At 40.3% G+C, this 12220-nt stretch overlaps 1 protein-coding gene across 1 annotated transcript; it reads left to right on the top strand.

The window, feature by feature from the left end:
* Positions 1-10237: 10237 nt before the first annotated feature.
* On the top strand, positions 10238-11688 carry myf6 (myogenic factor 6). Its single transcript, XM_020509385.2, has 3 exons — positions 10238-10788; positions 10988-11081; positions 11179-11688. Exons 1-3 carry the CDS (start codon positions 10276-10278, stop codon positions 11286-11288), a joined length of 717 nt encoding a protein of 238 aa, XP_020364974.1. The 5' UTR covers positions 10238-10275; the 3' UTR covers positions 11289-11688.
* Positions 11689-12220: the final 532 nt, after the last annotated feature.

The following is a 12220-nucleotide window of genomic DNA, read 5'->3' as shown; positions in this document are numbered from 1 at the left end:
ACCCAGATCAGACTGGCTTCATAATTAATAGATTGTCCAATAATCTCAGAAGGTTCTTCGATATAATTCACCTTGCTAACAAAAACAAAATACCTAGTGTCGCAGTCTCCCTCGACGCTGAAAAGGCCTTTGATAGGGTTGAATGGCCATACCTCTTTCTCGTCTTGGAAACTTTTGGTTTAGGTACCGTGTTTGTAAATTTGATAATCACTCTACAAATCTCCTAAAGCTAGGATTGCTACAAATGGGATTACTTCCTCCTCTTTCCCTCCTTTATAGGGGGAACAGACAAGGTTGCCCAATTAGCCCCCACCTCTTTGCCCTCGCCATCGAACCGTTGGCTGAGGCTATTAGAACGTGCCCTGACATACATGGCTTTGAGGTGGGCCCCCATACCCATAAACTCACTCTTTGTGGACAACATTATCTTATTTCTAACAAACCCAGAACACTCCCTCTCTCACTTGCAGATCCTACTACAGTGTTATAGTTCTCTCTCTGAATATAAGGTCAATTTTGATAAAAGCGGAATCTTACCGTTGTCTGTCTTTGACCATCATACCATCAAGCACAAGTTTCCTTTTAGATGGTCGCCTATGGGCTTCACATATTTGGGCATAATGGTGGATGGTAATCTGAACAACCTCTATAAACTCAATCTGGCCAGTTTGTTGCAAAAGGTGGAGGTTGACCTTTGTAAATGGATGGACTTACCTCTCTCTACTGGGTAGAATCAATGTAATTAAAATGAATCTCCTGCCCAGATTTCTATATCTGTTTCAATCTCTCCCTATCCCTGTTCCCGCAGCATTTTCCTCTCTCGACAAGCTGACCAGACGGTTTATCTGGCACGGCAAAACCCCTAGGGTTGGCCTGGATAAACTGACCCTTGATTACAGTCAAGGGGGCTTAAAACTCCCCAATTTTAGAATGTACTACTGGGCTGCACAGTCTAGGTTTCTGGCTCAGAGGTTTGACAATGGTCCCTCTCCCTCATGGTTGAACATTGAAACGCTTGAGGTAAATGATGACACTGGGTCAGAATTGTTTTACAAATGGGACAGAATCTATAAAAACCATCACAGACAACCCTTTAATCATACATTCTGTCCTGGCATGGTGCAAACTGCATGAGCTGTTCGCCCGAGAGGGATTCCTTTCCCCCAAAACACCTTTATGGAACAATAGATTGATCCCTATGTTTTTCCAGAATAGTAACTTTAGACCATGGTCTGATAAGGGGATCACTCTTCTGGAACATTGTTACGAGGAGGGAGTTCTTATGTCTTTTGATCAGCTGAAACAGAAATACCACTTGCTTAAGAGGGACTTTAGCTACCTAAACTATGAAACTTTATTAGGGTGACTCAAGGGACAATGGAACCTACCTAAGATGTCACCTATTGAACAACTCTGCCACGCAGACCAACCACTGTTCAAGACCATTTCCCGTGTATACGATGCTCTTATGTCAGGACTAACACTGCCTGGGCTAGATAAACCCCGACTTAGCTGGGAAAAAGATCTGGGTATTGAACTTTATGAGGATCTATGGAGTGACCTATGCAGGGATTGTGTTACATCCACATTGAACTCCAGATACAGACTGATCCAGTTTAATTTCCTCCATCAGCTCTATCACCCCATCTAGACTGCACAAGTTCAACCCAGATATCTCCTCCCTATGTTTTAGATGTGGCTCAGATGAAGGAACATTCCTCCATTCCACTTGGCAGTGTTCAAAACTACACGGTTTCTGTCAGGGGGTATGCAATACCATATCCTCAATTCACGGGGTTGCATTCCCTTTAGACCCGGGGGTCTGTCTACTGGGTAACTTTACTAACACCAATCTTAGGCAAAGCCATACTACAAAGCTAACAGAAATATTGCTAGCGATTGCCAAGAAATGTATTTCCTTAATGGAAATTGGATTCCTCCCTGCCAGTTGCAATGTGGCTATCGGAAGTTAATAGTTGTATCCCTTTGGAGAAAATCACTTACTGCTTGAGGAATAAGTTAGACATTTTACAGAATTTGGCAACTTTTTATTGACTATATGGAGAATCTCCCCCCACATCTCATTGATTGAATCTCTATATAATCCTCACAATGTTTCACATGTAATGTATAATATGTAGCCTACGGCAGGTGATCCAATGTCTCGTTATTATTTTTTCTTATTGTATGTTTGTATATATATATATATTTTTTTTTTAAATGTTACGCTCATCTGTTACTGTCACTTTGTCCTATCTTTTCACTTTTGTTTTGAATGTTCTTAATTGGAAAATGCAAAAATAAATATTAGAAAAAAATTCTAAATATTGTGGTCCTTTCAATGTGTTGCGTAAAGTGTCCGATTTGAACTATCTTAATGAAACCCCTAGTCATAGGAAGTCCTCTAAATTATGCCATGTTAAAATGTTATCACTCCCGTGATCTAAGCAAAGTTGAAGGCACTCCAGCGGTAAGGTCAGCGTTGACTGCTGCTCCAGTCACTGCATCTTGTGGCTTTAATTTGGTGGAGGGAGAGAAGAGGACGTTAGGTTTCGGATGAGGTCTTACAAGGTCGGTTGAAAAACTCCCAGACTTTGCAAAGCCTTGGTTTTGGTAGATCATTTAGACTGAGAAACGTGATGAATTGGTAGCTCTTATTAGAAACTACCCAGTTTTGTTTTCTGACACTCCATCGCAAACCCACTTAATTGAGCATGATATAGACATCGGAGATGCTAAGCCTATCAAACAGATTTTATCATGTATCTGAGGAGAAGAGATTGAAACTGGAAACAGAGGTGCAGTATATTTTGGACAATGGTATTGCGGAGCCATGTTCAAATTGGGCTTCATCCTGTCTTTTGGTCAAGTCGGATTCCACTTTCAGACACGAGGTCTATTTTGGTTCTGGTTTGACCCCTTTAACTGTGTTCACTGACTACAACCCACTTATTTGAGGTCCCTGCAAAATCCCAAACAGCGTCTGATTCGTTGGGCTTTGTTCTTGCAACCATTCAACCTTGATATTAGACATATCAGTGGTAAGGATAATATCATTGCTGATGCTCTGTCCCATGCTCCTTTAACCTAGTTTGTATCTTCTCTCTGCTGCCCCCTACGGGCTGTCTGCTCCTCCTTCCTCTTAAATTGTACCAGGGCTGCAGAGTTTTAGGGGCGGACAGTCAGTTGGAGGACACGGGGCTACTACTAGGAGCTGGACTGGTATCCTTTTTGTTTTGTGGGAAACTTGAATGTTTTGAATATGTTGGAGGAAGTTGGGTTGAGGGTGGGACCCTCATTTTAAGGAGAGGGGGGTGTCATGGCTCCTCTGCATTGCAGGGGCGGTTCCTCCTGCAGGCAGAGGGTCGTTAGTGATTGGAGTCACCTGGATCGGAGTATTTAAACTGTCACTAATCACCTCTCTCCTCCAGGTATGAACCTGGTTTGTTTGTTGTTTTGCATAATTTTCACTCCGTCATTCACACACAGATTCACGCATCCATGCACTTTATATACACCTTATATTATGATACTTCCACACCTCATTTCTTCTTCATTTAAAGTTAATAGTTTTGTTTACAATAAAGAACATTATTTAATTGGCCTAGACCTGTTGTTCGTGTCCCTCATTTTTGCCACAGGCTATGAGCTGGCCTGTGACAATCTCTTCAGAGAAACTGTCCGCAAGTCCAAGACAGAAACCAACATGATCTGTCAGCAAGAAACCAATCAAATCTATATTGGCTTCCACATGTGACTGCTCCCCCAGACCCTTGTAAACAAAACGGAATGGGCATACATGTCATGAACTGCTCACCATATCCTGTATATCCAGTGATCGAGACGACAGCTCTTCCTCTGCTACTTACTGTGGAAATGTATCACGTCTTCATTTACATTAACTTTCACATCTCTGAAATTGAGTTCATTTCATCCACACAATCCATTCTCCTCCCTCAAACATACTTATCTATTGTGAAGTGGATCTGCAGCTTCTCCTTGACCATGACCTTCAGCTCAGACTCCCTGGGGTTGTGTGAAAGGAGGCCTGACCTGACTGCAGTAGAATAGTCCCATTGAACAGGCCAGAACCAACCGGCCTATTGTCCTGGATGGGCAGCTGCTGATCCCAGGAGGATGTTGGAATGATCAACGAACCCCGAAACCCCAGCAGGATTAGGAGCGCTCCCTAAAGTGTCAGTTACTGGGAGGGATGAGTACATTTACAGGCTGGATGAGAGCTGTAGAACAATAGAATAGTGTAGTGGATGAGGCAAGGATTGATGGTTGGTCTGTAACAGGGTTAACTTTCATTCCTCTAAGGTTATCCGAATGCTAAGGTAAAGATCACGGATACAATATGTAGACGAAATTGTGTATTTGATGGGCAATATTTCAATTGAAATCAACTTTAATTTGGGTAATTTACGTCAGGGATATCTTATCCAAATGGGTTTAAAGAGATTACTTGACATGGGCCAGAGATGTCTCACTGACTGACACAGGGATTCCAGAGCCCTGACTTGAAAGGAGTCCCTAGTTCTCAGGCTTCCACAACAAGGTAACTGGAGCCGAGGCACAGTGTGACATCCATAAGGTTTAACCACGTGTGGTTGCACAACAGTATAGTACACACTGATCTGGAATGTACTCAATGCACTGCTTATCATACAGTATGATATCACACACACACTACCGTTCAAAAGTTTGGGGTCACTTAGAAATGTCCTTGTTTTTGAAAGAAAAGCACTTTTGTCCATTAACATAACATCAAATTGTTCAGAAATACAGTGTAGACATTGTAGCTGGAAATGGCAGATTTTCTATGGACTATCTACATAGGCGTACATAGGCCCATTAACAGCAACCATCACTCCTGTAATCCAATGGCACGTTGTGTTAGCTGATACAAGTTTATCATTTTAAAAGACTAATTGATCATTAGAAAACTCTTTTGTAATTGTTAGCACAGCTGAAAACTTGTCCTGATTAAAGAAGCAATAAAACTGGCCTTCTTTAGACTAGTTGAGTATCTGGAGCATCAGCATTTGTGGGTTTGATTAATGGCTCAAAATGGCCAGAAACAAAGAGCTTTCTTCTGAAACTCGTCAGTCTATTCTTGTTCTGAGAAATGAAGGCTATCCCATGCAAGAAATTGCCAAGAAACTGAAGATCTCGCACAACCCTGTGTACTACTCCCTTCACAGAACAGAGCAAACTGTCTCTAACCAGAATAGAAAGAGTGGGAGGCCCCGTTGCACAACTGATCAAGAGGACAAGTACATGGAGTGTGTAGTTTGAGAAACAGACGCTTCACAAGTCCTCACCTGGCAGCTTCATTAAATAGTACCCACAAAACACAAGTCTCAAGGTCAACAGTGAAGAGGTGACTCCGGGATGCTGGCCTTCTAGGCAGAGTTGCAAAGAAAAAGCCATATCTCAGACTGGCCAATAAAATAAAAGATTAAGATGGGCAAAATAATCACTGGACACCTTAATAAATGGATCACTAGTCACTTCAAACAATGTCACTTTAAATAATGCCACTTTAATAATGTCTACATATCTTACATTACTCATATCACATGTGTATACTGTATTGAGACCCTATCACTGGACACTTTAATAAATGGATCACTAGTCACTTTATACAATGTCAATTCATATTGCCACTTTAATAATGTTTGCATATCTTACATTACTCATATCACATTGTAACGGTTTTCTTCGGATCAAAGCGCAGCGTGGTTAGAGTTCAACATGTTTAATAAAGACCATAAACGTGAACACTACAAAATACCAAAACAACAAATGTGAAGAAGAAAAAAAAACAGTCCTATCTGGTGCATAGACACAAAGACAGAAGACAACCACCCACAAAACCCAACACAAAACAGGCTACCTAAATATGGTTCCCAATCAGAGACAATGACTAACACCTGCCTCTGATTGAGAACCATATCAGGCCAAACACAGAAATGGGAAAACTAGACACACAACCCACTCAGGTCACATCCTGACAAACACTAAAACAAAGAAAACACAAAAGAACTATGGTCAGAACGTGACACACATGTACAGTTGAAGTCGGAAGTTTATATACACTTAGGTTGGAGTAATTAAAGCTAATTTTTCAACCACTCCACAAATGTCTTGATAACAAACTATAGTTTTGGCAAGTCGGTTAGAACATCTACTTTGAGCATGACACAAATAATTGTTCCAACAATTGTTTACAGACAGATTATTTCACAAATCCAGTGGGTCAGAAGTTTACATACACTACGTTGACTGTGGCTTTAAACAGCTCGGAAAATTCCATACAATTATGTCATGGCTTTAGAAGCTTCTGATAGGCTAATTGACATCATTTGAGTCAATTGGAGGTGTACCTGTGGATGTATTTCAAGGCCTACCTTCAAACTCAGTGCCTCTTTGCTTGACATCATGGGAAAATCAAAAGAAATCAGCCAAGACGTCAGAAATGAAGTTGTAGACCTCCACAAGTCTGGTTCATCCTTGGGAGCAATTTCAAAATGCCCGAAGGTACCACTTTCATCAGTACAAACAATAGTACGTAAGTATAAACACCATGGGATCACGCAGCAGTCATACCACTCAGGAAGGAGACGCGTTATGTCTCCTAGAGATGAACGTACTTTGGTGTGAAAAGTGCAAATGAATCACAGAACAACAGCAAAGGACCTTGTGAAGATGCTGGAGGAAACAGGTACAAAAGTATCTATATCCACAGTAAAACGAGTCCTATATCGACATAACCTGAAAGGCTGCTCAGCAAGGAAGAAGCCACTGCTCCAAAACCACCATAAAAAATACAGACTACGGTTTGCAATTGCACATTGGGACAAAGATTGTACTTTTTGGAGAATTGTCCTCTGTTCTGATGAAACAAAAATAGAACTGTTTGGCGATAATAACCATTTGAAGTTAAAAGGGGGAGGCTTGCAAGCCGAAGAACACCATCCCAACCATGAAGCATGGGTGTGGCAGCATCATGTTCTGGGGGTGCTTTGCTGCAGGAGGGACTGGTGCACTTCACTAAATAGATTGCATCATGAGAGGGATATTGTGGCTATATTGAAGCAACATCTCAAGACATCAGTCAGGAAGTTAAATCTTGGTCGCAAATGGGTTTTCCCGAATGAACAATGTCCCCAAGCATAATGGCTTTAGGACAGCAAAGTCAAGGTATTGGAGTGGCCATCACAAAGCCCTGAACTCAATCCTATAGAACATTTGTGGGCAGAACTGAAAAACTGTGTGCGAGCAAGGAGGCCTACAAACCTGATTCCGTTACACCAGCTCAGTCAGGAGGAATGGGCCAAAATTCACCCAACTTATTGTGGGAAGCTTGTGCAAGGCTACCCAAAACGTTTGACCCAAGTTAAACCATTTAAAGGCAATGCTACCAAATACTAATTGAGTGTATGTATACTTCTGACCCACTGGGAATGTGATGAAAAACTGAAATAAATAAATATCTACTATTATTCTGACATTTCACGTTCTTAAAATAAAGTGGTGATCCTAACTGACCTACGACGGAATTTTTACGAGGATTAAAGGTCAGGAATTGTGTAAAACTGCATTTAAATGTATTTGGCTAAGGCTTATGTATATGTATGTATATACAGTTCAAGTCGTAAGTTTACATACCAAATATATTTAAACTCAGTTTTTCACAATTCCTGACATTTAATCCTCGTAAAAATGCCCTGTATTAGGTCAGTTAGGATCACCACTTTAATTTAAGAATGTGAAATGTCAGAATAATAGTAGAGAGAATGATTTACTTCAGCTTGTATTTCTTTCATCACATTCCCAGTGGGTCAGAAGTTTACATACACTCAATTAGTATTTGGTAGCATGATGTCAATTAGCCTATCAGAAGATCCTGAAGCCATGACATAATGTTCTGGAATTTTTCAAGCTGTTTAAAGGCACAGTCAACTTCTGTATGTAGACTTCTGACCTGGAATTGTGATATGGTGAAATAATCTGTCTGTAAACAATTGTTGGAAAAATGACTTGTGTCATGCACAAAGTACAGTAGATGTCCTAACCGACTTGCCAAAACTATAGTTTTTTAACAAGAGATTTGTTGAGTGGTTGAAAAACAAGTTTTAGTGACTCCAATCTAAGTGTATGTAAACTTCCGACTTCAACTCTACTGTATTTTATACCATCTACTGCAACTTGCCGCTCAGCCATCGCTCATCCATATACTTATATGTACATATTCTCATTCCCACCTTTAGATTTGTGTGTATAAAGTAGTTGTTGGGAATTGTTAGAATACTTGTTAGATATTACTGCACTGTTGGAACTAGAAGCACAAGCATTTCGCTACACTCAAATTAACATTTGCTAACCATGTGTATGTGAGCAATAAAATTAGATTTGAAGAACACAGACACTGGACAGAGGAACTCTGCCTAGAAGGCCAGCATCCCAGAGTCGCCTCTTCACTGTTGACGTTGAGACTGGACAGAGGAACTCTGCCTAGAAGGCCAGCATCCCAGAGTCGCCTCTTCACTGTTGACGTTGAGACTGGACAGAGGAACTCTGCCTAGAAGGCCAGCATCCCAGAGTCGCCTCTTCACTGTTGACGTTGAGACTGGACAGAGGAACTCTACCTAGAAGGCCAGCATCCCAGAGTCGCCTCTTCACTGTTGACGTTGAGACTTGTGTTTTGCGGTTACTATTTAGAACCCACAAATGCTGATGCTCCAGATACTCAACTAGTCTAAAGAAGGCCAGTTTTAAGCATCAGCATTTAATCCGAACAACAGATTTCAGCTGTGCTAACATAATTGCAAAATAATTTTCTAATGATCAATTAGCCTTTTAAAAGACAAACTTGGATTAGCTATCACGGCGTGCCATTGGATCACAGGAGTGATGGTTGCTGATAATGAGCCTCTGTACACCTATGTAGATTTTCCATTAAAAATCTGGCGTTTCCGGCTATAACAGTCATTTACAAGATTAACAATATCTACACTGTATTTCTGATCAATTTGATGTTATTTTAATGAACAGAAAATGTGCTTTTCTTTCAAAAACAAGGACATTTCTAAGTGACCACAAACTTTTGAATGGTAGTGTACATAGACACACACACACACACACACACACACACACACACACACACACACATACATGTACGGCACACACACACACACACATACATGTACGGCACACACACACACACACATACATGTACGGCACACACACACACACACATACATGTACGGCACACACACACACACACATACATGTACGGCACACACACACACACACATACATGTACGGCACACACACACACATAATAGTTTCATAAATGTTCAGGTAACCCCAACGCTAATACTATAAATGGTAAACATAGGCCAAAAGGGTGACAAAAATATACTTGGCTAATTTCTTGGCACATGTCATGGATACCATATCTCCAGGCAGAAACAGGAGCCCCCAGCGACCACTAGTATCCCAGCTGAGAAGCAGATTTTGCAGATCGTAGAAAAAAAATGTCAAAGGCCACATAGCACCACTGAGAAGACTTTCATCTATTTTATGGATTTAAGATGAATGAGTCCCAGATCTATTTATACTGCCTAGATATCACCCGTGTCATTTTGACTGCACATTCATATCTATTTATGATTGGACATGGCACAAGTTACAACTGCACTTAACCATTCTTGCTGTCTAGGATATGTTTCTTTGAAATGTCATAATCTATATTGTAGAATTTCAGCCTACAGTAGGTTGGGAATTGAGCTTAAAAGTTGAAAGGTTTTGATAAGACTAGTCAACAAGAACGAATATACTTTATTATTATTATTAGTTATGAACATAATGTTTTTGGAACTTTGCAAGTCAGTTGAGGGCCAATATATGTTCCACTTAGGGGAGCCAACTTCTTGGGGAGGGCCTGAAGATTACATTGACAGTTATCTTGTAGGTTAAGAATGTTACCTTTTCACTGTGAAACAGATATTGAAAACACCTGTCGTAAGTTTGAAGTGACGTTTTAACTTTCATTGAGAGGTGTTAACGCTTATTTATTTTCTACACAAACTCGCTTGGTAGTAAAAACCCCATTGAGAAAAAAAGGTTGATGCACTGCGACAGCTAAGCGCTGGATAGAGTTTCAGTTTCTATATATAAGCCTGGTGACTTGTGTCACTGGGCTATTTAAATGCCATGCAGTGTCCCACTGTCAAAACATAGGCCGTGCGAGGGTACAACAGTATGGTGGACCTTTTTGAGACCAACACTTATTTCTTCAACGATCTGCGCTATCTCGAGGGAGATCATGGACCATTGCAGCACTTGGACATGGCGGGGGTGTCCCCTTTGTACCACGGGAATGACAGCCCGTTGTCGCCTGGGGGGGATCCGTCCGAGACTGGATGTGACAGCAGCGGAGAGGAGCATGTCCTCGCACCCCCTGGTCTTCAGCCACACTGCGAGGGACAGTGCCTCATCTGGGCTTGTAAGGTTTGTAAAAGAAAGTCTGCACCGACCGACAGGCGCAAAGCGGCCACTCTCAGGGAAAGAAGGCGGCTCAAGAAGATCAATGAAGCATTCGATGCGTTGAAGAAAAAGACCGTGCCCAATCCGAACCAGCGGCTGCCCAAAGTGGAGATTTTACGCAGCGCCATAAACTACATCGAGCAATTGCAGGACCTGTTGCATACACTGGATGAGCAAGAAAAAACGCCTCAAAATGGCTCATATAACTATAACGTGAAAGAACACCATGTAAGCTTCATTTGAATAGTATTTGCATCTGCATTTTTTTATGTCACTTTATGCATACAATAATTTGCTTTACACTTAAAGGGAACATTTCCATAATGAGAAATATCTTACTGTCCATTATACTTGTAGGCCTACTACTTCGTATAATAACACGTGTGTTAGTAGACACTTAAGCTAATATATGTGTGTGTACATGAAGGCGTCCAATAAGGAGTACCATTGGAAGAAGAACTGTCAAAACTGGCAGACCTCAGCTGATCATTCCAATGCACCAATGACGAATCAGAGAGAAGGTTGGAACCAATTATGAATAGTAAATTCAATCTAAATTGCTCTTTTGCAACACATCAACTGAGTGTACATCTTATATATTTGATTTCTATATTTCAGGCTTCACGGAGTCTTCAGCGTCCACCAGCCTTCTTCGCCTGTCATCAATCGTTGACAGTATATCAAGTGAAGAGAAACCGACTTGCAACGAAGAAGTCTCAGAAAAATAAATCATGATTTATTGGAATTTTGTAGCCTGTATAAGCGACGTCAGCATTTCATATTTCCATTGTCTATTTCGAAATTATTTTCACTTCTTTATTCATATGTTTTAGTTTCCATTTACTTATTCATTTGTGCAAATTAACGGGCATTTTGTAGTCAATGTTTTCTTTTAAATTGTATGAATGGTCAATATTTTCTTTCTAAGGTATGACAACAATGGAACTATAATATTTTATTTCCAAATGGACATTTGATAATTGTAAATATTTTATAATATATTAACAACTTAATTTATTTTACATATAAAAGGCAGAAACACAACCTCAAGAGATTCATTGTTGTATTTGAGTATTTCTATATGAACTGACCAACAAATAAATTGTAAGCATTGTATCTTACAAGGCATCTACACGTTTTGTTCATCACTAACTATGCACTTCATTATTTATTTTAAATACTTGTCAGGTATTTTAAGGCTATTTTAGTTTTTACACATTTTGATATAAAAACAAATTACATGTTGTACACTATATCGCCTTGACACATGTAGTATAATATAGTATCATGAAAACCATGCATTTAAAACCTCAGGTATTCAATTTTGAATTATCCTATGTCGTACCAGTTTTTTAAATTAGACTTGACTCCAAATACTATAGATTCATTTATGCTGTATTGGTACTTAAGGTAGGTCATACTGTGTTCAACCTCTTTGCAGGTCATGTCATTCTTATTATATGACAATCTTTCAGCCATACCTTTCAGGTCTCATAATGATATCCGAGAATATCCCTAATGTCCCCACTAACCCACTTGATCATGTGGAATTTGAATAGAGATATGACACTGTACATGCAAGCATCAGCCACAAGTTCCCCCAGTACTCATGGGTATTAGAAGACCATAAAATCCAACGGGACCTGAAATAGCCTGGGCT

This window comes from Oncorhynchus kisutch, linkage group LG19 (genome assembly GCF_002021735.2).
Source record: "Oncorhynchus kisutch isolate 150728-3 linkage group LG19, Okis_V2, whole genome shotgun sequence".
Classification (NCBI taxonomy): domain Eukaryota; kingdom Metazoa; phylum Chordata; class Actinopteri; order Salmoniformes; family Salmonidae; genus Oncorhynchus; species Oncorhynchus kisutch.
The sequence above is the reverse complement of the archived record's forward strand: the minus strand, read 5'-3'. Positions and strand labels throughout refer to the sequence as shown.